Here is a 27,831-nt window from a genome sequence, read left to right on the forward strand (position 1 = left end):
TGTGTAAAATGTTCAATCTTTATAGCTTAGGATTGAAAATGCAAAACTTGGTTTCTCATAAGTATTTTATACTGCAGTAACATAAAAATCTAAAAATTATATACTCAGAATATTTTTAATAGATATTTTAAGTTTAAATTTGGACGAAAATATTAGATATTTAAACAGAGAATAACGATTACGGTTAATTATTCATTCAATTTATTGCTCGGAAAAATCAAAATTTAAAATAGCTATTTTACATGCTATTTGAAATGTAACAAACCTTTGATTAAGTCTCTTTAAAGAAAATGTTAAGTACAAAATTAGTCTATTATTTACAAAACATGTAGATTTTAAAAATTTGTTATGAGAAAATTTGACGACTTTATTTATAGTTTATTTCCTTGAGAGACGTTAAAGTAATATACCATCAGCTGGAACCTGGAAGGATTGATGAATATAGAATATAGAAACTGCGTAATTCACTTAGATAATTTACACAATTTAATAATATAATATAGATACCTATAAACCTATTACATGAATAATTAATGTATGTACCTATCTGGCTACCTATAAGTATTTTCCATTAGTTTTTATTTGTATTCACCTATACCTATACTCTCGTAATCTTACACTCATATGTGCGTTCATTTATGTACCTATAGCTCAAATAATTATTACATTTTCTCACATAAAAATAAGTTTTCTTATTACATACATATGTACTTGATCTAGACTATGCAAAAATCAGGCTTTCCAAAATGACTTAAACCATAAAAATTGCTTCCCTCAAAAGGGAATCTTCCAAAGCGGACTTAGATAAACGTGGGTATTTAATAGACAATAATCAATTCAAAACAATACAATACAATGCCAGTTAAAAATACGCACACGGCACTCTAATAAATCGATGTCTAGAAAAATCTCAGATACAACGCGTCATACAACCTTTCGTTGACGAGATATAATAACGTAATCCTAGAGTTAGTATACTAGCTTAATCCTAGAACAGCGTCAATTAAAATAATGAATTAACCATGCAAGAATCGACGTCGATTAATGATAGTGATAAAATGTTTAGTCCTGACACAGATATCTCTACGTGATTTGTAGAAGAATCCAAAACACTTCAATATCCAGAGTCTCCATTATCCATCCAGTGAAGTATTTATGGGGAAGGGACAAATGCCCACAGACTTTTGATTTTTTGCTTAATGCGTATTTATTTTTGATTATATACAGTGAAACCTCCCTCAACGGACACCTCCAAATAGCGGACGTTTTTTCGGGGACGGGGACATTTTTAATATTTATGTATAGGAAAATCTCTAAATACAGGACACTCTAAATAACGGACATTTTTATGACATTGATATTAATAATTTTTATCTTGAATTAAGAATTATTTTGGAATACCAGAATAAAAACCTCAATTATTAAGTTATCTTATGTGTACATTATTAAACTGTATATGAAAATCTTATTTTTTCCGTTCAGTCACTTTATCGCGTCAACGAAATATTGTAACTAATGCATTGTCCTATGTGCGTTTAGTTGTGTTTATGATGCCAATGTACGAACGTTTTGGCATTGCTAGCAGTAGAAGACATACGTACATATATTTCTTCTAACGAGATACAGAATAGTTCATTGTACTCAAACAAAGTGAAATTAAAAAATGCATTAACACACGAAATAATTACGCCTGCCATTAGTAAACAAACTAAAGTAACAGATTTTATTCAGAAAATAAATGTTAGTTTTTATTTTTATCGTGTACCTATTTAATTAATGTAAAAATAATATAAAATAAAATTATTGAATTTATTTATCTATTGAAAAAAATGTTTTCCTCTAAATAGCGGACACCTCTAAATAGTGGACAAAATTTCGGCGACCGAGAGTGTCCGCTATTTAGAGGTTTCACTGTATTATACTTTTGCATTTTAATGATTTTAAAGTGAGATGTTCAATAGTCCCCCCCCCCAAAAAAAAAAAAATAGTTCACAGCTACGTTACTGTTTACCAAAAACTAAGTCTACTATTCTACATTATATATCTCTAAAAACCGTCCAAGTCAACCTCGATTCCACGAATATGGATATTTAATACAATTATAAGAATAGGTAATCGAAAAACTTCCTCTCCTATATTTATTTTAATAAAATAATCCAAAGGAATTAATTTCTCCGCTTTTTGTGAAGAAACTAAACGATTGCAATAACCGCCAGTTAAATTCGTATTCATGTATGATTTTGAAAAATATAACTTAAAGCTGACAACTTTTAAACCATGTAGAACTGTAGTAAAATATCTAAAGGAAGTAAATTCCGAATTAATTTACAAGTAATGTAGCTGGACAAGAGGTCATAGAGAATCAAGATTTTCAAGGAAGAATTTGGAGTGTATCGATACGTATCGAGGCAATTTTAAACGTTCAAGGAGTTACACGTGCAGTATACAAGCGACACGTACCGACCCGTATCGGACTCGGACTTCGATACGAGGTGGTACGTATCCGATACGTATCAAATTTTTCTTCTTGAAAATCTTGTATTTAAGCCTAACCAGTAACCCTGGGTAGACCTATAGATAACAAGATAACATTTTTTGATTGTTTCTATGTTGTTACTTTTTTAATGATATTCCATAGTTATCATAATGAATCAAATATCATTAATAAACGTTTATGTACCTATAAAACACAACAATTATCAAGAATAACTATAAAGCCACCAGCCACTTGCATAGGTGTTATTTGGGGGGGGGGGTGCCTGGCAGTGCTTAGCACCCCCACATTTGTTCATATAAATTTACATTTTAATAGTCATTATGCAGGTATCCACAACGGCAAGATAGTTTAGCACCCCCAGTTTTTTCATTGAAATTGAGCCAGATAAAAAAAATTGAAGAATTGAAGAATATCATTAAAATGTAAACAAAATTTAAAACTAGACTCATACTCATTTTTGTAAAATTTAATGTGATCTCAGAATCTCAACCCCTCCCCCCACCTTGAACCTATCGATCAGTGTACCTATACCTAATATATCTAACTATATGGATTTACATATAAATACCTATATAGGTAATCTGTAAGTTAATAACCGTATCATAATTTACTGCAGACGACACTCACCCGCACAAGGGACAGTTTATTTTGCCGTCCTGATTTTTGGTCCGGATGCATTTGGCGCAAAACGTGTGGAAACATATCAGGATGCAAGGATCGTTGTAGTAGTCCTCGCACAGGAAACACAGCAGCGGATTGCGACTACAGGACGCAGCCCCGGACCCGTCGTCTGCCGCCACAGCCGCCGCAGAGTCCGACATCCCGGCGGTCTGTAGATTGACGGACGACGACGTCATTTCCGGCGGAAACAATATAGTAATACAGTAGGTAAATTATATATAGGCACCGGTCTAATAATTATAATTCATAATTAATCCATCGTCCGTTCGTTTTATTTTATGCGACATCGACGCGTAAGTACACAGCACGTCATGCCGTAAGACCATCGAGCCCGACGTACGATCGATCCGTGATAATCGGGTCCGGTCGTCTGTGCTGCAAAGTGTAAAAGCGCAAAGCTCCCGCGCCGCGCAGCATCGACTCTGTCCACCCCCTTGCAGGAAATTATCGAGTGGCGCGAGCGTGTGCCCGGTGGCCGTGGAAGTGAAACCGCGGGCGGCAATGTTTTTTCCTCCAGCTCGAAATCGCGGTTGTCGTCAAAAATCGTTCAGCCATCGTCGCGGCCTGATTATTTTTATCAATAATAATAGACCTAATAAGTTGTAATAGCTACTATATTATAATAACAAAATAATAATATAACAGTACGTAATAATTTAGGTATATTATTTTATAAATATTTAATATCGTATTTAGCATTATTGACGAACCGCATTTTCGGCGCACCCGTTCCCCGTTACTCTAACGGAACGTCGAAAAGGTTCACACAATTTTTTATATTTTATCGTTTTCTAGTACCTACCTATCGTCTTTTTTTCCGATCTCAATACCGCTATTACCGCATTCATAGTTGGTTCCCGCCTCTATTTTATCGTTCGAAAATATGCCCTGTCGATCGGTCTAATCGTTTTTTATAAGTATCTACTACAAATTATAGTGCAACTACTGGGTGTATTGTAAATAAAATATAATACCAATATAATGGGACCAAAACCTGAGGACATTTTAAATGGATTCCAAGTGTAAGTTCAAAGTCGAACTTTTGGATTAGTATTGATCAATTTATGTAAATTCAATTTTTTTGTTCTCATAGCAATTGGATGAATTTAAGAGACGCCGATACAGGAGTTGTTTTATGGCAAGGCACCGAAGATCTGTAAGGACATTATGAAATAATCTTGTACTATCTACGATAAGTGAAATAGTGAATTTTCAATTTCTATATGTATTTATTAGATCATTACCTGACAAAGAACATGAAGCCAAAGTACCAAAAAAGATATTGAAGTGTAGAGCTGTATCCAGAGAAATCAATTTTTCATCTGTCGAACCTATGGAAAAACTAAGGTTACAACAAAAAGTACTGTTTAAGGTATGTATCTATTGACTATGTGGAAAAATGTATAATAAATAATTTTCTACATTGTGGATTTCCATAAAACACAATTTACCTACTTATATTATGTCGTGCCATTGTCGTAGTAAACAAAAGAAACTAGTTTTATTTTTATAACTTACTAGGATATTTACTATTTAGATATATTGTTTTGTAACCTAACACTATTTTATTGTCTGTATACATTATTACTTTAATTTATTTAACATTTATCTTTTATACATTATAGGGTCGTTGTCTTGAAGAATGGTATTTTGAATTTGGTTTTGTTATTCCTAACTCAACTAACACTTGGCAGTCACTTATTGAAGCAGCACCAGAATCACAAATGATGCCTGCAAATGTTCTAAAGTATGTTGTACTAAATTATGATAGTATTTTCATTTATCATAAACATGTAATGGTTAATTTAATGTTTACAATTTATTTTTAAAACAATTTACAAAATACAAGAAAACTTTAAATACATTTTATTTAGTTTTTAAATGGTATACTTAATAAATGTAAATTTCTAAAAATATGATAAAATATTCTATTAAATTAATAGTATTTAGTTTATAGCACTAAATAATAAATAGTAGGTGAAATACAATGTTTTTGGGCTGGATACTAATTTTTTTCTGATCGACCTTTTATAAGATTTTTGTTGTCATGGTTACTCATTAACAAAAACATATTTATGGTTCATAGATTTTCCTTGTAGAGGAATGATATCAAATAACATTTTATGCTTTTACTTTAGTCTTAGTATGATAATTGATAATCATTTATTATGCCTTTAGAGTTGGTCATTGCTTTGCCTCTACTCAATTGTGTTACTAATTAGCAGGGCTCGTAAGTTCATGCATGTCAATTTTGCTAAGTTGTATTTAATGCTAGATGACATATATATCCATTTCAAGGAACCATATTTAAATATGTGTAATTTTATTTTAAGTATTTAGAGGTTCTTTGCTCATTTCGCATATGTATGGGTTTTCTATTTTATCGGGGATATTATTCATAATTTTGATATTATGGTAATAATACCCTAATTTTTTTGATGAAAAATGCAATTATTTATATTTATTTACTGCATAAAGTGTATGAGAGGAATTATCGCAATGTAAAATAATTTTAATTGTGAATGTAAATTCATTGCAATCTCAATAATTGCTTAAGATTTCTTCTTTTTTTAATTTTCATATTTTCAGTGCAAATAAATGCATATTTGTGAACTATTAAATGTATATTTTGCCAGTTCTTAGTACATAAGTGCACGCTTATTTAGGCATTTTTTAGGGCATGTACTTATGAGCCCTGCCAATTAGTTATTTCTATTTAATACATACTTAAATTTTTTGTACAAATAAACATTTAAGTTTGAAGTTATAACTTTATTATAATGATACATTTATATATTTTTTTCAGTGGTAATATTGTGATAGAAACAAATTTCTATGATGACGATCTGCTGATATCATCATCAAAAGTTCGGCTGTATTATGTTTAATTATCAAGACATTCAACTTTGTGCACTACTCAAAATATTTAGATAGACAATTTTTGCTTGGTACACATAACCGAGGTCCAAGAACACGGAGAACAAGTCCCTGCTGCTGTGATTATTTAGTATTTTAATTTGATTACTTTTATACGTGGTTAAATATTTTTCTTGATTGTAACAAGTGTTAAACTTATTAATAAGTTATAACTATTCTAAATGTAAAACCATATAGTCCTTATATTCGATTGTATTTTAAGTAATTAGAATGTCATAAAGGATACAATTTACACACAAATATTGATCTTGCTTGAACATTCTAGTATGAAACTAATTTTTTTTTATGAAAAAAATCACTTAATAGCTAATTTAGCACATAATATGGACATTGGTTGGAGTTGTGAAATTATTGTCGAATTATTATTTGTATCTTCACAAAATTACCAGAGTGCGGTTCATTTTGTTTAAATTGTATTGTCTAGCACATGATATTATGATAATGTACTTAATACAATTAATTGTAATGTTTTTTTTGTTATTAATTAAATCTAATAATTAATGGCATATTATATTTTAGAAACTTAAAACCCGCTTACTAAAACATTTTATATGAATAACTATTTTTATTAGTCAATGTTGTTTTATAATTTAAAATGATAAAGGTAGTAAAATGTTTGTACTGTTGTACAATAATACATATTTTGAACCATGTGTAAATATATTGAGTGCTTATTTAAATTACAAAAAGTAAAAGTTTGAACAATAAGAAAAATAAATAGTTTAGAGTTAAATGATCTAAATATTAAAATTATAACTAAATTATACTATATTATAAACAATTATCGAAAGACAGAAAATAAAAATTAATAGTGCATTATTATGTTTATTAATAAGTGTGAAAGCGTATTATCAATCTATAGTCACACTGAGTGAAGTACTGACTACTGATTAAGGTTATACTGAACAAACTTTCTAGGTTTATAAAACAGGCAATAGTTTTTTAAAGTTATTTATAGTATTACAATAATTTTGTCTTAATAAAAAGTAAACACGTATAGAATTACAGGAAAGTTAAACTGTCATCAAATCATTACATTTCATTATTAAAATTAAAATTGAGAGCTATGTACAATATGTCCCGTGGGTGCTAATTACTTGCTAGTTAGTAAATATTACTGCTCAATAAATACCTAATGAAAACAATTGGTGATAGACAAACAAGCATAATGTTAAAACAATAATTTTATACAAAAAAAAAATATTGGTAGACTAAAAAGTATTCAAATTCCAATTGAAATATAGATGTGAATTATATTTAGTTTATAATTTTAATCAGTTTATAAAATAATTTTGTCACTGGGATAATTGTTTGTTCAATATTGTACAACAATGTCTTTCTTGCTTCTTACTTATTACTTTTCTGGTGATTTTGACGCTTGGTCCAAATCTAAGCCTCTGGTCTTTTGGATTATTTTTGTGTATGGCGATCCAAGCAAAGCTTCACCCTTATCAACTTCAGGGTTTTTATTTGGTGTACAAGGTTCTAAAACCACGTTATTTTTCTTTTTAGGTGATTTTGGTTCCTTTAATTTTTTGCTTTTATCTGGAGACCGATAAGAATTGGTTCGACCATGGGTTTGTCTGAAGTTGTACCGTCCCAATTTGGGTAGTTCGACATCGGTTTTAAAAGCTCCTTTACACAACTTTTCACATGAGCAGCATTCACAGTTGACATTGTTTTCACCAAAGAAATTAGCACTATAAAAGCATGTTATTTCCTCACCAGGTTTAATATCTCTAAGCACTTTGACACAGGCCGTTCCTTTATCATTAGGTACAAACTTACAATTGGCCAGGCAATCATGGTTGATATAAGCTGCTGGGCCCAGCCAAAGTTGAGCACATTTTTTGCGACAGCTGTACATCACTGAAAAATCATTCTTTCCAATATGCAATATTTCCTCCTCCTGCTTTTCCGTCAACTCAGCCACACAACCAACTAATCGTTTAATTATTCCATCTTTATACCAATGACTAGTGGCATTTACTTTGGCTCCTACTCTATTTTCTAAAGAATATCTGTAGCATGGTTCTATTTGAAAACCAGAATCCAAATAAAACATTCCCATGTATCTTTCAATATGGTCTCTGACTAATTTTTTATAAGATACCTTAAATAAATGATCAGGTATATACTTTCGATTCCAAAAACTATCAAAAGCTTTTTTCATGCTTTGATTTTTAATGAATTCATCAATAACAGGTTTTAAATGTGATTTGCATTTATACCTTTCTTTATGTTCTATGTTCATTTTGTGAGTATTAAATCCGAGAAAAACATCAACAACAAGAGATGTAGCTAAGTCATCAATATCACACAGTTCTTGAGGCTTCATAATTAATATGTATCTGAAAAATTATGTTATATTTAGTGGTGGAATTAAGTACATAATTTATAAAGTAATAAGACAGCATCTTAAATAACGATTGCAGAAATGAAAAATTAAACTTTTAAGCAAACAGTAAATTTACATATTCATCTTGAGAACATGTACTTATGTATTTTACTATCAACAAGTATCATCATTTAAGTAAATTTATTATAAACTATGTATAACGACAATGTACCTACCAAGATTTTCAATAATCAGCCATTATTGTATTAATTTAAAGCATTAAGTTAAATTTTTTTGTCAAATACCAATTCACATTTAATATTTTGGCATTGGTGAATGGGTATATATTGCCATTACAATTACAATTGGTGGACATTTTAAAACCATAACCTCTATATTAATATTATTAATGAAATGTATGTTTAATTTAATTGTTTGTTTAACAATAGTTAATTTTAGAATAATATCCAATATTAATTGGTGGATGAATACCCACAAAGGCAAGACTTTTAAAATAGATATAGGTATCTATTAAAGAAAACAACAAAGAAAACCATACAAACGAGTACAATCCCGAGTGCAACAGGAGTATACACCCACTTTTATACTAAAAGTTGGCAACTATAATGTATTTTTTGGTTCAAATAAATTGACAGATAACACATGGAAGTAGATGTGGACTATGATGGCCACGACTGTAGATAGAAGATATTCTACCTACAGACGTAATAATGACCAAATCAAAAATCATCAAGTCAAAAACTGTCATGTTAAGAATCTGTAGATTATTTGTTGAAAATGTAACAAAAAAAAAATGGAAATTAAGTATGGATTGGGGCATCAAATCAGTGGTAGAAGACAAGCTTTAACATTTTAAGTACTATCAAATATTATAGTGGTATAATAAAAAATTTACAACAACATGTGAATATGTCCACTTATCAAAATACAATTATTGTGTACTGCTCACTAACACATTACGTCAATATCTACTTGAATGTTTTCGAATTTCAGATTCAAAAATGTTTAAATTCCTGAAAATGTTTAATATCAACTAATACTATAATATTTGATATTAACGTCAACATTTTGTCCGGTCCGTTTTATTAAATTTTTAAACAGTCGTTATTCGGTGTGAATATCTGGTTAAAGAAACAATAAGATTCGGTCGGTAGGTGATTATTAATTACTGCCACTTACCCGAAACGATAAAATCAGCTGTACTACGAACAGCCTAACCACACCAACTTCACACCATTCCGAGCAAGTTCTACCGACAAGGTGACTATCGACGTCCGCGGATTAGCGGTTGAACGAAAAGGAAATCAATATTATTTTAAGACTGTGTATCAAGAATTCAAAACGTATCAAGAGTCAGTCTCCGGGATCTGAAGTCTGAACGCTCGAGTTACGAAAACCGTTATCCCCTTATCACGTCATTATCAACGAATAACGGATGGACGTTAGGAACGTAACGAACTATCGAACAATTTGCCGCGAAAACGATGTAATAATTTGTATGTCTATAGTCTATATCGCCATGTAGAAAAGATAATATCCCCGGGTTGCATGAACAATCACTCAACAATAGTAATGAATCAAATATCAATTGTGAGCCAATGAGTAAATGGCCCTTGATTGGTCTAGTTGGTCTACCAAATTGTATTAAACCATTAATTAATTTTTCATGTAACCTGACATACCTATTGTAAAATTATTATTAAACTGCAGTTGCCAGAATAGGATGTCTGTAGTAAAGAGTATAGGTACACCTGCCGGGGGCAGGACCCGTTTGGACCAGCATTTTCCTTCCCATTTTATTGGGTATTTTACAGGCTTAAGACTGTCTTTGGCTTGGTCAAAAATGCTGCTTCTTATTTTTATAAAGATATAAATATAAATATATATTTTTATATTATAGTAACATAAAATTTGATAAATTATTAATTAGAAATAGAATAATTAGAATATTGTGTTTGTGATAATATTATATAGGTAACCTTAATTAGTATTGCCGAGAGGGCCGTGTCGTAACAGAATATGTCAGATATGTCTATTATCTATTTGCATATACGTATAATGTAACTGGGTTTTTGGTCAGTTATCAATTAGATATAATTTTGTTAATAAAAAATCGGCCCTAACAGGATCACAAAATTCTGGTCCAAACGGGTTGCATTTTTATTAGTGACCCAAACGGGCTTCGACCGTACACAATATATGTGATACCAAAAATGTCACTTATGAACAATTACTGACTATAAGGGTTTAAAATGTAATGCTACCTACTTAAACAAAAATTAACACCTTAAGAAGTAACTTTCACATAGAATTAAAGAAAATTATTGACTCAACAATTATTTTTAACTTCACAATTCATAAAAGTTTCAATTATAATTAGATTTATGGTTATGGTGAGATTATTGAGGATGATTTCAGATCCTCAAAAGTCCTTCCAGTTGCCTGCAGGTTCCTCAATGTATCAGCCAGTCTTTCATTTTCCAAAATACTCTCTCTCATTTAGGTATTCATTTTAATGATTAATGGTGCTACCATACATAAAAGTTAAATTAAAATAATCAATGTTCTTTCGAAAATAATTATGTCTTTTGGATCTGAAAGTTGCCCCTCGTTTCTAACATTTAGATGAGTTTACCCTTATATCTAATGTAATAATGTATTAGCCATAAGGTAGGTATATCCACAGATAAACATTTAATATATTACCTGAGATAATTCTTTAGTTCACGTTTTTACAAGTTGTAATTAGGTTTAATAATACGTCAATAGAAGTAAATCATCAATTAGATGTTTTTAGTCTTGATCATACAATCAAAACGTTTGTTTGTGTTTTTTTAAATTTTAAACGAATGCATTTATAATAGTATTTAATAGGGTTCCTAATATTTTTCTAATCGATACAAAATTAACAAAACATCGTTAGGATAGATTTGACTAGTATAGATTATTTTTGTAACTCGAAGATTATTTTCACGTATTGATCACTACCCACTAGCTAAGCTACCTTGAAGCATCTACGTGCGTATCGTGTTCTATACGTTCCCAGTATTAATTGTCGTATCTATTAAGTCATATAATAAAATATGTCTGCCGTAGATTCTAACAACATCGTAAAGCTAGAGTTAACGGAAGGCAAAAATATGAAGAGGATATTTGAAGAGCTGAGATCGGCAAAGTTCAACATTCCAACGAAATTTTCGACACGGGTTGGAACTTGGCCGCCGTTGAAAAGACACGAATCTACGCCGAACGTGACCACGACTTGTCATCAACCAGCAGGAGACTCCGAAGTCTACGACCAGTGTTTGTCCGCTCCGGCCGAGCTGCCCTGCAAGCCTTTTGAGCTTTCTGACGTGCTGACACAAAACGGATCCACATTCAGTCCATCGGATCTCGAGATGTTCGTTCCAAAGGGCCCAGGATCCAACGCGTCGGTGCAGGATAATGGTGCTGAGATTTCGATGGATACGCCGAAAGGAGTTAATGCGTTATCGTGTACCTCCAAGCAGTGGGCGGCGCCCGAACTACCAGCAACATTGCCCAAAGCCGGGAGACAAGCGAATATATGAAGACTGTTCAGCGCAGAGTCGATGGTCCTCAGCGCCAAATGTACATACATATAACTTTTGGACTGATGAACCATCCGGAACGGGAAACAGAATGCAGTGACGGCAAAGAGCAGGAGTTGGTCAGTGACCCGATAAATCATAAACGGCGTGGCTCAATATGGGGACGGACGAAAAAATTCGTCCGGCGTATGTTTTGCTGTGCCGTTTAGAGGGTGACCGCAACCACTTAGTTACTGAAATACTGAATGAAGTACCTAAATCATTATTACCGAAATAATTAAAAAACAATTTTCGTTCATGAACTTGATTTACATAAATAAACTCGCAATTTTGTTATGCTACTTGTCTAGTTGGTTTCTAATTGAAATAGTATTATATTATAATCAAACGCATCATATTCAACACCCTAGCGTAAAATTAATTTATTTAGCTTGCGTGAAAATCATAACTATATTGTAAATCTCTAACCTCTATAATATTGTACCAAAAAAATCCTTGTATTAAAATTGATATTCAAATAGATTTCCAAATAATTAGGTTCTTTACAGTTATACCTTTATATTATTTAAAATATGTTAGTACAAAGAAAAACTACGTTCTGAAATGAAATATGTAGTTAGTACATAACCAGGGCCGTCTTAAGCTTTGCAGGGGCCCATGGGCACCTGGAGCTAAAGGGGCCCTTTTAGTAGGCCTGCAAAAGTTGAATAAAAATATCAAAAATTTATTTAATATGATTTATTTAATATTAATTAAAAACTATGTACATTTCACTGAATAAAAAAAAAACAATGAAACTTATAGTTTATGTATATCGTTAAGACGTAAGCAACGGCTTTTTTCGAGATTTCTGTTGTGCAAAATCTTCAATTATATCTTCGAAGTCTAGTTTTTGAAGGAGATCACTTTCTATGCACATTATTGACAAATTGGTTAACCGTTCTTGCAACATAGTTGTTCGTAATTCGTTTTTTATTCTTTTTAGTTGTGAAAATGAGCGCTCCCCACTGCAATTGGTGATCATGAGGCAAAGGAAAATCCTTGTGACAACTTCCACGTTTGGGAAGGTTTCTGCTAATTTGTCTGCTTTTATTAAAGAATGTATGTCTAAGATACTTAAGTCCATGGATTCATTTTTGAAGGTTTTCAAGTATTCCCTTAAATGAAAACATTCTGAATTTAATTCATTAGTGTTTATGTCTTCACAATAGAAATCTGCCAATTCTTTGCATTTTTTTTTCAAATGATTAGGTTCAATTGTTCGTAACTGAGTAAAAAAACTAAAACGTTCATTAATTTCTTTGTACGATTCCGATCGTTGCATTAAATGTGTATTTAGCGTGTCGATTATGGGAAGGAACGTTTCTACATAAAATTTTTCTTTACCACTCAACTGCACAGTCTCTGATGGATTTTCCAAAAAAGTAATACGTGTGCTTCGAATTCTTATTCTTTGAAATTTATCTTTATAGTCAGAATTTGGATTAATTTCTTTGGCGGCCGATTCATACTGATCAAAATTATTGCGTGCATTACTAATATACTCGCTAAGTGATGCAAACAGTTTTGTTGCAACGTCCATTGTTATAGTATTATTCTGTAAACTTAAGCTTGTTTTATTTATAGCTCCCAGAAGGTCATTCCATGTCTCAGTTAGGATAACGGTCTCCAATTTTTCCATTTTTTTGGCAAGACTTTGTGCCTCGTTTTTCGTTTCTGCTGATTGATCGGTGTTTTTAGCAATTAATAATAAAGCTTCAAAAATATGATTATAACCATTGTGCAAAGCATTAATAGCATCAGCTCGTGCCGACCATCTGGTTTCAGATAAGTTTTTCAGAACTTTTTGTCCGCCTAAACATACTTTTAATATCTTCCATCGATTGGCTGAACTTGAAAAAAAATTGAACAATTTCTGGACTAATTGAAAGTATGATACTGCTTCTGAAACACATCCAACCGCTTGGACCCCTACCAGGTTCAATGAATGTGCTGCACAAGGGACGAAAATTGCAAATTTACATTGCTCTTTAATTCTTGCCTGTAACCCAGAATACTTTTCTGCCATATTTGCTGCTATTTTTTCTTTTTGGATCGCAAGTCTTTTTCTTTTTTCTGAACCACTCAAATATGTCCTTTTTGACATAATTAAATGAATTGCTCTTTAATTCTTGCCTGTAACCCAGAATACTTTTCTGCCATATTTGCTGCTATTTTTTCTTTTTGGATCGCAAGTCTTTTTCTTTTTTCTGAACCACTCAAATATGTCCTTTTTGACATAATTAAATGAATTGCTCTTTAATTCTTGCCTGTAACCCAGAATACTTTTCTGCCATATTTGCTGCTATTTTTTCTTTTTGGATCGCAAGTCTTTTTCTTTTTTCTGAACCACTCAAATATGTCCTTTTTGACATAATTAAATGAATTGCTCTTTAATTCTTGCCTGTAACCCAGAATACTTTTCTGCCATATTTGCTGCTATTTTTTCTTTTTGGATCGCAAGTCTTTTTCTTTTTTCTGAACCACTCAAATATGTCCTTTTTGACATAATTAAATGAATTGCTCTTTAATTCTTGCCTGTAACCCAGAATACTTTTCTGCCATATTTGCTGCTATTTTTTCTTTTTGGATCGCAAGTCTTTTTCTTTTTTCTGAACCACTCAAATATGTCCTTTTTGACATAATTAAATGAATTGCTCTTTAATTCTTGCCTGTAACCCAGAATACTTTTCTGCCATATTTGCTGCTATTTTTTCTTTTTGGATCGCAAGTCTTTTTCTTTTTTCTGAACCACTCAAATATGTCCTTTTTGACATAATTAAATGAATTGCTCTTTAATTCTTGCCTGTAACCCAGAATACTTTTCTGCCATATTTGCTGCTATTTTTTCTTTTTGGATCGCAAGTCTTTTTCTTTTTTCTGAACCACTCAAATATGTCCTTTTTGACATAATTAAATGAATTGCTCTTTAATTCTTGCCTGTAACCCAGAATACTTTTCTGCCATATTTGCTGCTATTTTTTCTTTTTGGATCGCAAGTCTTTTTCTTTTTTCTGAACCACTCAAATATGTCCTTTTTGACATAATTAAATGAATTGCTCTTTAATTCTTGCCTGTAACCCAGAATACTTTTCTGCCATATTTGCTGCTATTTTTTCTTTTTGGATCGCAAGTCTTTTTCTTTTTTCTGAACCACTCAAATATGTCCTTTTTGACATAATTAAATGAATTGCTCTTTAATTCTTGCCTGTAACCCAGAATACTTTTCTGCCATATTTGCTGCTATTTTTTCTTTTTGGATCGCAAGTCTTTTTCTTTTTTCTGAACCACTCAAATATGTCCTTTTTGACATAATTAAATGAATTGCTCTTTAATTCTTGCCTGTAACCCAGAATACTTTTCTGCCATATTTGCTGCTATTTTTTCTTTTTGGATCGCAAGTCTTTTTCTTTTTTCTGAACCACTCAAATATGTCCTTTTTGACATAATTAAATGAATTGCTCTTTAATTCTTGCCTGTAACCCAGAATACTTTTCTGCCATATTTGCTGCTATTTTTTCTTTTTGGATCGCAAGTCTTTTTCTTTTTTCTGAACCACTCAAATATGTCCTTTTTGACATAATTAAATGAATTGCTCTTTAATTCTTGCCTGTAACCCAGAATACTTTTCTGCCATATTTGCTGCTATTTTTTCTTTTTGGATCGCAAGTCTTTTTCTTTTTTCTGAACCACTCAAATATGTCCTTTTTGACATAATTAAATGAATTGCTCTTTAATTCTTGCCTGTAACCCAGAATACTTTTCTGCCATATTTGCTGCTATTTTTTCTTTTTGGATCGCAAGTCTTTTTCTTTTTTCTGAACCACTCAAATATGTCCTTTTTGACATAATTAAATGAATTGCTCTTTAATTCTTGCCTGTAACCCAGAATACTTTTCTGCCATATTTGCTGCTATTTTTTCTTTTTGGATCGCAAGTCTTTTTCTTTTTTCTGAACCACTCAAATATGTCCTTTTTGACATAATTAAATGAATTGCTCTTTAATTCTTGCCTGTAACCCAGAATACTTTTCTGCCATATTTGCTGCTATTTTTTCTTTTTGGATCGCAAGTCTTTTTCTTTTTTCTGAACCACTCAAATATGTCCTTTTTGACATAATTAAATGAATTGCTCTTTAATTCTTGCCTGTAACCCAGAATACTTTTCTGCCATATTTGCTGCTATTTTTTCTTTTTGGATCGCAAGTCTTTTTCTTTTTTCTGAACCACTCAAATATGTCCTTTTTGACATAATTAAATGAATTGCTCTTTAATTCTTGCCTGTAACCCAGAATACTTTTCTGCCATATTTGCTGCTATTTTTTCTTTTTGGATCGCAAGTCTTTTTCTTTTTTCTGAACCACTCAAATATGTCCTTTTTGACATAATTAAATGAATTGCTCTTTAATTCTTGCCTGTAACCCAGAATACTTTTCTGCCATATTTGCTGCTATTTTTTCTTTTTGGATCGCAAGTCTTTTTCTTTTTTCTGAACCACTCAAATATGTCCTTTTTGACATAATTAAATGAATTGCTCTTTAATTCTTGCCTGTAACCCAGAATACTTTTCTGCCATATTTGCTGCTATTTTTTCTTTTTGGATCGCAAGTCTTTTTCTTTTTTCTGAACCACTCAAATATGTCCTTTTTGACATAATTAAATGAATTGCTCTTTAATTCTTGCCTGTAACCCAGAATACTTTTCTGCCATATTTGCTGCTATTTTTTCTTTTTGGATCGCAAGTCTTTTTCTTTTTTCTGAACCACTCAAATATGTCCTTTTTGACATAATTAAATGAATTGCTCTTTAATTCTTGCCTGTAACCCAGAATACTTTTCTGCCATATTTGCTGCTATTTTTTCTTTTTGGATCGCAAGTCTTTTTCTTTTTTCTGAACCACTCAAATATGTCCTTTTTGACATAATTAAATGAATTGCTCTTTAATTCTTGCCTGTAACCCAGAATACTTTTCTGCCATATTTGCTGCTATTTTTTCTTTTTGGATCGCAAGTCTTTTTCTTTTTTCTGAACCACTCAAATATGTCCTTTTTGACATAATTAAATGAATTGCTCTTTAATTCTTGCCTGTAACCCAGAATACTTTTCTGCCATATTTGCTGCTATTTTTTCTTTTTGGATCGCAAGTCTTTTTCTTTTTTCTGAACCACTCAAATATGTCCTTTTTGACATAATTAAATGAATTGCTCTTTAATTCTTGCCTGTAACCCAGAATACTTTTCTGCCATATTTGCTGCTATTTTTTCTTTTTGGATCGCAAGTCTTTTTCTTTTTTCTGAACCACTCAAATATGTCCTTTTTGACATAATTAAATGAATTGCTCTTTAATTCTTGCCTGTAACCCAGAATACTTTTCTGCCATATTTGCTGCTATTTTTTCTTTTTGGATCGCAAGTCTTTTTCTTTTTTCTGAACCACTCAAATATGTCCTTTTTGACATAATTAAATGAATTGCTCTTTAATTCTTGCCTGTAACCCAGAATACTTTTCTGCCATATTTGCTGCTATTTTTTCTTTTTGGATCGCAAGTCTTTTTCTTTTTTCTGAACCACTCAAATATGTCCTTTTTGACATAATTAAATGAATTGCTCTTTAATTCTTGCCTGTAACCCAGAATACTTTTCTGCCATATTTGCTGCTATTTTTTCTTTTTGGATCGCAAGTCTTTTTCTTTTTTCTGAACCACTCAAATATGTCCTTTTTGACATAATTAAATGAATTGCTCTTTAATTCTTGCCTGTAACCCAGAATACTTTTCTGCCATATTTGCTGCTATTTTTTCTTTTTGGATCGCAAGTCTTTTTCTTTTTTCTGAACCACTCAAATATGTCCTTTTTGACATAATTAAATGAATTGCTCTTTAATTCTTGCCTGTAACCCAGAATACTTTTCTGCCATATTTGCTGCTATTTTTTCTTTTTGGATCGCAAGTCTTTTTCTTTTTTCTGAACCACTCAAATATGTCCTTTTTGACATAATTAAATGAATTGCTCTTTAATTCTTGCCTGTAACCCAGAATACTTTTCTGCCATATTTGCTGCTATTTTTTCTTTTTGGATCGCAAGTCTTTTTCTTTTTTCTGAACCACTCAAATATGTCCTTTTTGACATAATTAAATGAATTGCTCTTTAATTCTTGCCTGTAACCCAGAATACTTTTCTGCCATATTTGCTGCTATTTTTTCTTTTTGGATCGCAAGTCTTTTTCTTTTTTCTGAACCACTCAAATATGTCCTTTTTGACATAATTAAATGAATTGCTCTTTAATTCTTGCCTGTAACCCAGAATACTTTTCTGCCATATTTGCTGCTATTTTTTCTTTTTGGATCGCAAGTCTTTTTCTTTTTTCTGAACCACTCAAATATGTCCTTTTTGACATAATTAAATGAATTGCTCTTTAATTCTTGCCTGTAACCCAGAATACTTTTCTGCCATATTTGCTGCTATTTTTTCTTTTTGGATCGCAAGTCTTTTTCTTTTTTCTGAACCACTCAAATATGTCCTTTTTGACATAATTAAATGAATTGCTCTTTAATTCTTGCCTGTAACCCAGAATACTTTTCTGCCATATTTGCTGCTATTTTTTCTTTTTGGATCGCAAGTCTTTTTCTTTTTTCTGAACCACTCAAATATGTCCTTTTTGACATAATTAAATGAATTGCTCTTTAATTCTTGCCTGTAACCCAGAATACTTTTCTGCCATATTTGCTGCTATTTTTTCTTTTTGGATCGCAAGTCTTTTTCTTTTTTCTGAACCACTCAAATATGTCCTTTTTGACATAATTAAATGAATTGCTCTTTAATTCTTGCCTGTAACCCAGAATACTTTTCTGCCATATTTGCTGCTATTTTTTCTTTTTGGATCGCAAGTCTTTTTCTTTTTTCTGAACCACTCAAATATGTCCTTTTTGACATAATTAAATGAATTGCTCTTTAATTCTTGCCTGTAACCCAGAATACTTTTCTGCCATATTTGCTGCTATTTTTTCTTTTTGGATCGCAAGTCTTTTTCTTTTTTCTGAACCACTCAAATATGTCCTTTTTGACATAATTAAATGAATTGCTCTTTAATTCTTGCCTGTAACCCAGAATACTTTTCTGCCATATTTGCTGCTATTTTTTCTTTTTGGATCGCAAGTCTTTTTCTTTTTTCTGAACCACTCAAATATGTCCTTTTTGACATAATTAAATGAATTGCTCTTTAATTCTTGCCTGTAACCCAGAATACTTTTCTGCCATATTTGCTGCTATTTTTTCTTTTTGGATCGCAAGTCTTTTTCTTTTTTCTGAACCACTCAAATATGTCCTTTTTGACATAATTAAATGAATTGCTCTTTAATTCTTGCCTGTAACCCAGAATACTTTTCTGCCATATTTGCTGCTATTTTTTCTTTTTGGATCGCAAGTCTTTTTCTTTTTTCTGAACCACTCAAATATGTCCTTTTTGACATAATTAAATGAATTGCTCTTTAATTCTTGCCTGTAACCCAGAATACTTTTCTGCCATATTTGCTGCTATTTTTTCTTTTTGGATCGCAAGTCTTTTTCTTTTTTCTGAACCACTCAAATATGTCCTTTTTGACATAATTAAATGAATTGCTCTTTAATTCTTGCCTGTAACCCAGAATACTTTTCTGCCATATTTGCTGCTATTTTTTCTTTTTGGATCGCAAGTCTTTTTCTTTTTTCTGAACCACTCAAATATGTCCTTTTTGACATAATTAAATGAATTGCTCTTTAATTCTTGCCTGTAACCCAGAATACTTTTCTGCCATATTTGCTGCTATTTTTTCTTTTTGGATCGCAAGTCTTTTTCTTTTTTCTGAACCACTCAAATATGTCCTTTTTGACATAATTAAATGAATTGCTCTTTAATTCTTGCCTGTAACCCAGAATACTTTTCTGCCATATTTGCTGCTATTTTTTCTTTTTGGATCGCAAGTCTTTTTCTTTTTTCTGAACCACTCAAATATGTCCTTTTTGACATAATTAAATGAATTGCTCTTTAATTCTTGCCTGTAACCCAGAATACTTTTCTGCCATATTTGCTGCTATTTTTTCTTTTTGGATCGCAAGTCTTTTTCTTTTTTCTGAACCACTCAAATATGTCCTTTTTGACATAATTAAATGAATTGCTCTTTAATTCTTGCCTGTAACCCAGAATACTTTTCTGCCATATTTGCTGCTATTTTTTCTTTTTGGATCGCAAGTCTTTTTCTTTTTTCTGAACCACTCAAATATGTCCTTTTTGACATAATTAAATGAATTGCTCTTTAATTCTTGCCTGTAACCCAGAATACTTTTCTGCCATATTTGCTGCTATTTTTTCTTTTTGGATCGCAAGTCTTTTTCTTTTTTCTGAACCACTCAAATATGTCCTTTTTGACATAATTAAATGAATTGCTCTTTAATTCTTGCCTGTAACCCAGAATACTTTTCTGCCATATTTGCTGCTATTTTTTCTTTTTGGATCGCAAGTCTTTTTCTTTTTTCTGAACCACTCAAATATGTCCTTTTTGACATAATTAAATGAATTGCTCTTTAATTCTTGCCTGTAACCCAGAATACTTTTCTGCCATATTTGCTGCTATTTTTTCTTTTTGGATCGCAAGTCTTTTTCTTTTTTCTGAACCACTCAAATATGTCCTTTTTGACATAATTAAATGAATTGCTCTTTAATTCTTGCCTGTAACCCAGAATACTTTTCTGCCATATTTGCTGCTATTTTTTCTTTTTGGATCGCAAGTCTTTTTCTTTTTTCTGAACCACTCAAATATGTCCTTTTTGACATAATTAAATGAATTGCTCTTTAATTCTTGCCTGTAACCCAGAATACTTTTCTGCCATATTTGCTGCTATTTTTTCTTTTTGGATCGCAAGTCTTTTTCTTTTTTCTGAACCACTCAAATATGTCCTTTTTGACATAATTAAATGAATTGCTCTTTAATTCTTGCCTGTAACCCAGAATACTTTTCTGCCATATTTGCTGCTATTTTTTCTTTTTGGATCGCAAGTCTTTTTCTTTTTTCTGAACCACTCAAATATGTCCTTTTTGACATAATTAAATGAATTGCTCTTTAATTCTTGCCTGTAACCCAGAATACTTTTCTGCCATATTTGCTGCTATTTTTTCTTTTTGGATCGCAAGTCTTTTTCTTTTTTCTGAACCACTCAAATATGTCCTTTTTGACATAATTAAATGAATTGCTCTTTAATTCTTGCCTGTAACCCAGAATACTTTTCTGCCATATTTGCTGCTATTTTTTCTTTTTGGATCGCAAGTCTTTTTCTTTTTTCTGAACCACTCAAATATGTCCTTTTTGACATAATTAAATGAATTGCTCTTTAATTCTTGCCTGTAACCCAGAATACTTTTCTGCCATATTTGCTGCTATTTTTTCTTTTTGGATCGCAAGTCTTTTTCTTTTTTCTGAACCACTCAAATATGTCCTTTTTGACATAATTAAATGAATTGCTCTTTAATTCTTGCCTGTAACCCAGAATACTTTTCTGCCATATTTGCTGCTATTTTTTCTTTTTGGATCGCAAGTCTTTTTCTTTTTTCTGAACCACTCAAATATGTCCTTTTTGACATAATTAAATGAATTGCTCTTTAATTCTTGCCTGTAACCCAGAATACTTTTCTGCCATATTTGCTGCTATTTTTTCTTTTTGGATCGCAAGTCTTTTTCTTTTTTCTGAACCACTCAAATATGTCCTTTTTGACATAATTAAATGAATTGCTCTTTAATTCTTGCCTGTAACCCAGAATACTTTTCTGCCATATTTGCTGCTATTTTTTCTTTTTGGATCGCAAGTCTTTTTCTTTTTTCTGAACCACTCAAATATGTCCTTTTTGACATAATTAAATGAATTGCTCTTTAATTCTTGCCTGTAACCCAGAATACTTTTCTGCCATATTTGCTGCTATTTTTTCTTTTTGGATCGCAAGTCTTTTTCTTTTTTCTGAACCACTCAAATATGTCCTTTTTGACATAATTAAATGAATTGCTCTTTAATTCTTGCCTGTAACCCAGAATACTTTTCTGCCATATTTGCTGCTATTTTTTCTTTTTGGATCGCAAGTCTTTTTCTTTTTTCTGAACCACTCAAATATGTCCTTTTTGACATAATTAAATGAATTGCTCTTTAATTCTTGCCTGTAACCCAGAATACTTTTCTGCCATATTTGCTGCTATTTTTTCTTTTTGGATCGCAAGTCTTTTTCTTTTTTCTGAACCACTCAAATATGTCCTTTTTGACATAATTAAATGAATTGCTCTTTAATTCTTGCCTGTAACCCAGAATACTTTTCTGCCATATTTGCTGCTATTTTTTCTTTTTGGATCGCAAGTCTTTTTCTTTTTTCTGAACCACTCAAATATGTCCTTTTTGACATAATTAAATGAATTGCTCTTTAATTCTTGCCTGTAACCCAGAATACTTTTCTGCCATATTTGCTGCTATTTTTTCTTTTTGGATCGCAAGTCTTTTTCTTTTTTCTGAACCACTCAAATATGTCCTTTTTGACATAATTAAATGAATTGCTCTTTAATTCTTGCCTGTAACCCAGAATACTTTTCTGCCATATTTGCTGCTATTTTTTCTTTTTGGATCGCAAGTCTTTTTCTTTTTTCTGAACCACTCAAATATGTCCTTTTTGACATAATTAAATGAATTGCTCTTTAATTCTTGCCTGTAACCCAGAATACTTTTCTGCCATATTTGCTGCTATTTTTTCTTTTTGGATCGCAAGTCTTTTTCTTTTTTCTGAACCACTCAAATATGTCCTTTTTGACATAATTAAATGAATTGCTCTTTAATTCTTGCCTGTAACCCAGAATACTTTTCTGCCATATTTGCTGCTATTTTTTCTTTTTGGATCGCAAGTCTTTTTCTTTTTTCTGAACCACTCAAATATGTCCTTTTTGACATAATTAAATGAATTGCTCTTTAATTCTTGCCTGTAACCCAGAATACTTTTCTGCCATATTTGCTGCTATTTTTTCTTTTTGGATCGCAAGTCTTTTTCTTTTTTCTGAACCACTCAAATATGTCCTTTTTGACATAATTAAATGAATTGCTCTTTAATTCTTGCCTGTAACCCAGAATACTTTTCTGCCATATTTGCTGCTATTTTTTCTTTTTGGATCGCAAGTCTTTTTCTTTTTTCTGAACCACTCAAATATGTCCTTTTTGACATAATTAAATGAATTGCTCTTTAATTCTTGCCTGTAACCCAGAATACTTTTCTGCCATATTTGCTGCTATTTTTTCTTTTTGGATCGCAAGTCTTTTTCTTTTTTCTGAACCACTCAAATATGTCCTTTTTGACATAATTAAATGAATTGCTCTTTAATTCTTGCCTGTAACCCAGAATACTTTTCTGCCATATTTGCTGCTATTTTTTCTTTTTGGATCGCAAGTCTTTTTCTTTTTTCTGAACCACTCAAATATGTCCTTTTTGACATAATTAAATGAATTGCTCTTTAATTCTTGCCTGTAACCCAGAATACTTTTCTGCCATATTTGCTGCTATTTTTTCTTTTTGGATCGCAAGTCTTTTTCTTTTTTCTGAACCACTCAAATATGTCCTTTTTGACATAATTAAATGAATTGCTCTTTAATTCTTGCCTGTAACCCAGAATACTTTTCTGCCATATTTGCTGCTATTTTTTCTTTTTGGATCGCAAGTCTTTTTCTTTTTTCTGAACCACTCAAATATGTCCTTTTTGACATAATTAAATGAATTGCTCTTTAATTCTTGCCTGTAACCCAGAATACTTTTCTGCCATATTTGCTGCTATTTTTTCTTTTTGGATCGCAAGTCTTTTTCTTTTTTCTGAACCACTCAAATATGTCCTTTTTGACATAATTAAATGAATTGCTCTTTAATTCTTGCCTGTAACCCAGAATACTTTTCTGCCATATTTGCTGCTATTTTTTCTTTTTGGATCGCAAGTCTTTTTCTTTTTTCTGAACCACTCAAATATGTCCTTTTTGACATAATTAAATGAATTGCTCTTTAATTCTTGCCTGTAACCCAGAATACTTTTCTGCCATATTTGCTGCTATTTTTTCTTTTTGGATCGCAAGTCTTTTTCTTTTTTCTGAACCACTCAAATATGTCCTTTTTGACATAATTAAATGAATTGCTCTTTAATTCTTGCCTGTAACCCAGAATACTTTTCTGCCATATTTGCTGCTATTTTTTCTTTTTGGATCGCAAGTCTTTTTCTTTTTTCTGAACCACTCAAATATGTCCTTTTTGACATAATTAAATGAATTGCTCTTTAATTCTTGCCTGTAACCCAGAATACTTTTCTGCCATATTTGCTGCTATTTTTTCTTTTTGGATCGCAAGTCTTTTTCTTTTTTCTGAACCACTCAAATATGTCCTTTTTGACATAATTAAATGAATTGCTCTTTAATTCTTGCCTGTAACCCAGAATACTTTTCTGCCATATTTGCTGCTATTTTTTCTTTTTGGATCGCAAGTCTTTTTCTTTTTTCTGAACCACTCAAATATGTCCTTTTTGACATAATTAAATGAATTGCTCTTTAATTCTTGCCTGTAACCCAGAATACTTTTCTGCCATATTTGCTGCTATTTTTTCTTTTTGGATCGCAAGTCTTTTTCTTTTTTCTGAACCACTCAAATATGTCCTTTTTGACATAATTAAATGAATTGCTCTTTAATTCTTGCCTGTAACCCAGAATACTTTTCTGCCATATTTGCTGCTATTTTTTCTTTTTGGATCGCAAGTCTTTTTCTTTTTTCTGAACCACTCAAATATGTCCTTTTTGACATAATTAAATGAATTGCTCTTTAATTCTTGCCTGTAACCCAGAATACTTTTCTGCCATATTTGCTGCTATTTTTTCTTTTTGGATCGCAAGTCTTTTTCTTTTTTCTGAACCACTCAAATATGTCCTTTTTGACATAATTAAATGAATTGCTCTTTAATTCTTGCCTGTAACCCAGAATACTTTTCTGCCATATTTGCTGCTATTTTTTCTTTTTGGATCGCAAGTCTTTTTCTTTTTTCTGAACCACTCAAATATGTCCTTTTTGACATAATTAAATGAGACTACAACTCTATTACAGACACTAATAAAATGTTATATTTTATATTTTTATTATAGTTAAATAAACAAAACGAAACGGACAAACGGCGCACTTGTACTGACAGCCAGTTTTATTGTGTATTTACTGAAAACGTTCAAAATAAAATTCCTATTCAATTCACTGCTTTGACATAATTAAGATAAGATAAATAATCTAGTACATAAACATAATGCGGGCGGGTGGAAACTGATATAGATTATTGGCACTGCAGTAATTGATTTATATATATAAAACTTGTTGTAGTTTCTTGCATTTGTGTGGGTAACCCCTCCCGCTCCCGACCGAAACATACTCCGCGAGTCGTTGCCGATAACCGTCGTAATCGTATAGGATCGGTAACGGCGAAAACATTACAATTTAAAATTGTAATTTCGATTTGGCCGGGGGCCCCATTTGGATGGGGGCCCTGGGCACGTGCCCCACGTGCCCATAGGGTAAAGACGGAACTGTACATAACTGAGGTTGATACTTTATACAACACAATATTTGATCAGATTTGATTCATCTTGTGTGCAAACATAGGTGCAATGTCAATTAAAGTCGGACTTTAGTTATAAGGTTATAACTTATAAGAAGTACTGGAGAGTTGCAGCATTTGCTAATTATTATTTATTTTTGGCTCTAGCAGATAGTGCCACTGAAACTCATGTCAATATTATGTTACAACAATCTCAAATATTAAATTTGAAAATTCTGTTCTCTGCGCATTATTATAGAATAATATAGTTTAATAGCAAAGTAATGCGAGCCCAGAGATAATATAATAGGCACGATAAAAGTATCCAATTTTTTGTTAATTTGAAAGCCTAGTTTTAAATTTTTCTCAAGTGTCAACACTTCTAGAGTTTTATATTAAGTTATTGTTTTGCCATTAAAACTAAAAACAATATTGTTTATGCATTTTTATACCTTGATAACCATCTGGTGCCATCTAAATAGGTAATCATTGTTTAATGAACTTAGTAATTTCAATAGACATTTTGATTTGTATTTTTGATTGTAGACTGGTGGTCTCCATGCATGTATATACAATATATTTTGAAATTGTTTTTTTTTTATTTTTAAAATGCATTTGCCTGCGAGCACCTCTTCCCTTCCCACTTTTTTCTTAAATTTAAATATATTTGATATTTTTATAGACATTTTTCAAACTTTGAAAACCAGCTGGTGCCCTTTAAATAATCACTGTTTAGTAAATTAATTAATGTAAATAATGTTATGACTTTAAGAATAAGGAGATTGTAGACTGCAGTCTTCAGAGTTTGACACCAATTTCTTTTTTTTTAATTTATTTTTTATCCTTTATGGACATTTGCTTGTGTTAGCTCGTGAATGTCTACTTGAGATCAGCCAGTCCACATTTTAAGATTTCTAAATCAAATTCCGTTTAATCAACTTTTAAAATTCCCAAAATTTCAAATTATTCAAATTAATTTTTTAGCTGTCGGGGGTAAAATTGGGAAAAGTAGATTGACCGATATCAAGTAGAAATAATAACAAATTTAAACCCGTTTTAAAAAGTATTATCGTATTATTAGGTCGGTAAGTATGTGTATGATTTACAGAATATTGGTATGTTTTGGCTTAAATAACTGTCTGCCATCGATTCTCTTAAGTTAGCCAGCCACGGTTATAGGTTTATAACTGATGATTATTATTGTACGTTTGGTTGCATTCCATTAAATGTCGAAGGTTTAAATACTATTGCGCCGAAACCGTAAAGTAGATATTATCACATGATCAAGATTTTCAAGAAGAACAATTCGATATCTAAATAGGGATGAACAGTTATGTACAGACAGAAATAGTTGCATACTGACTAGTATGGGACTCAGAATCCGATACGGGTCGTTATGTATAACTTATATATTGCACGTGTAACTTCTTGTACTCTCAAAATTGACCCGATGCGTATCGATACACTCCAATAAAATGTCTTCTTTGAAAATCTTGTATTTCACGAAATAAAAATGATTACCTACACGTCATGCAAGGAGGTTATAATATGAATATAATAATATAATATAAATGTAACCAGAAGTTTATGTTTTCTAAGGACCGTGGTATAGATTTCATTGTGCAAGGGTACCTAATAAATTGTTTTAAAATTATGCAAATAGATTATATTGGCGTCATTGCCATTTAAATTATTCAAAATTGCTCTAAAGAGTAAATATTATAAAACCTCATATACGTTGTTCCGAACTTATTTATTCTTGATTCTTCACAGTTAAAAATGTACATTAACTAATTAAAAGAATAAGAATAATAAGTATTGATAGTAATGTAATTAATGTGTACATGTTGGACGGAGTGGCCGAGCGTGGACTATGGCGTTGGTTGCCCTCCCGACGAACGGAGTTTACTTGCCATAAGCTAAAATATAACTATGGACAATATTGAACATTGCACTAATGTACTTATTTCCCCTATACACTACGCCGCCGGCAACACATTAGGTTTGTGCGAAAAATGTAAAACAATTTATAACATATTATCTACATTAGTAGTTGCCAATTAGTAATTACATGTTCTGTACTTCTGTCCCCTGTGGTAGTGAAACTGTATTGTATACTACGATATTCTACGTAATAATCCATGTTC

At 31.5% G+C, this 27,831-nt stretch overlaps 4 protein-coding genes across 5 annotated transcripts in view; 1 reads left to right on the plus strand and 3 right to left on the minus strand.

Moving 5' to 3' along the window:
- LOC111026908 (RING finger protein 207-like) overlaps window positions 1-3,663 on the minus strand; it is a 28,615-nt gene extending 24,952 nt beyond the window's left edge. For both annotated transcript variants that reach the window (XM_022305088.1, XM_022305087.1), the window contains exon 1: window positions 3,125-3,663. In XM_022305088.1, coding sequence (XP_022160780.1) covers window positions 3,125-3,354 — 230 coding nt within the window. In that variant the 5' untranslated portion in view covers window positions 3,355-3,663. The remainder of the gene's footprint in view (window positions 1-3,124) is intronic.
- Window positions 3,664-3,852: 189 nt separating this feature from the next.
- LOC111026910 (retinal rod rhodopsin-sensitive cGMP 3',5'-cyclic phosphodiesterase subunit delta) lies at window positions 3,853-6,576 on the plus strand. Its single transcript, XM_022305091.1, has 5 exons — window positions 3,853-4,200; window positions 4,272-4,334; window positions 4,415-4,550; window positions 4,804-4,925; window positions 5,985-6,576. Exons 1-5 carry the CDS (start codon window positions 4,160-4,162, stop codon window positions 6,064-6,066), a joined length of 444 nt encoding a protein of 147 aa, XP_022160783.1. The 5' UTR covers window positions 3,853-4,159; the 3' UTR covers window positions 6,067-6,576.
- Window positions 6,577-6,856: 280 nt separating this feature from the next.
- On the minus strand, window positions 6,857-9,877 carry LOC111026928 (histone-lysine N-methyltransferase Suv4-20-like). Its single transcript, XM_022305120.1, has 2 exons — window positions 9,654-9,877; window positions 6,857-8,466 (listed from the first exon to the last, which is right to left on the minus strand). The coding sequence occupies exon 2, from the start codon at window positions 8,451-8,453 to the stop codon at window positions 7,470-7,472; it is 984 nt and encodes a 327-aa protein (XP_022160812.1). The 5' UTR covers window positions 8,454-8,466; window positions 9,654-9,877; the 3' UTR covers window positions 6,857-7,469.
- Window positions 9,878-12,860: 2,983 nt separating this feature from the next.
- Window positions 12,861-26,158, minus strand: LOC111026937. The gene is made up of 2 exons (XM_022305130.1): window positions 26,137-26,158; window positions 12,861-14,035 (listed from the first exon to the last, which is right to left on the minus strand). The coding sequence occupies exons 1-2, from the start codon at window positions 26,156-26,158 to the stop codon at window positions 12,861-12,863; spliced, it is 1,197 nt and encodes a 398-aa protein (XP_022160822.1).
- Between the last annotated feature and the right edge of the window lie 1,673 nt (window positions 26,159-27,831).

This window comes from Myzus persicae, unplaced genomic scaffold, assembly GCF_001856785.1.
Source record: "Myzus persicae strain clone G006 unplaced genomic scaffold, MPER_G0061.0, whole genome shotgun sequence".
NCBI classification, from domain to species: domain Eukaryota; kingdom Metazoa; phylum Arthropoda; class Insecta; order Hemiptera; family Aphididae; genus Myzus; species Myzus persicae.

Bases quoted from the DNA above. Each gene is read 5' to 3' on its own strand.
- LOC111026937 (XM_022305130.1), bottom strand. From the start codon at position 26,158: ATGGCACCAGATGGTTATCAAG. The intron at 14,036-26,136 runs GTATAAAAATGC...TCCCTTGTGCAG, and splicing joins GGCACCAGATGGTTATCAAG to CACATTCATTGAACCTGGTA.
- LOC111026910 (XM_022305091.1), top strand. From the start codon at position 4,160: ATGGGACCAAAACCTGAGGACATTTTAAATGGATTCCAAGT. The intron at 4,335-4,414 runs GTAAGGACATTA...TGTATTTATTAG, and splicing joins TGGCAAGGCACCGAAGATCT to ATCATTACCTGACAAAGAAC. The intron at 4,551-4,803 runs GTATGTATCTAT...TATACATTATAG, and splicing joins AACAAAAAGTACTGTTTAAG to GGTCGTTGTCTTGAAGAATG.
- LOC111026928 (XM_022305120.1), bottom strand. From the start codon at position 8,453: ATGAAGCCTCAAGAACTGTGTGATATTGATGACTTAGCTACATCTCTT.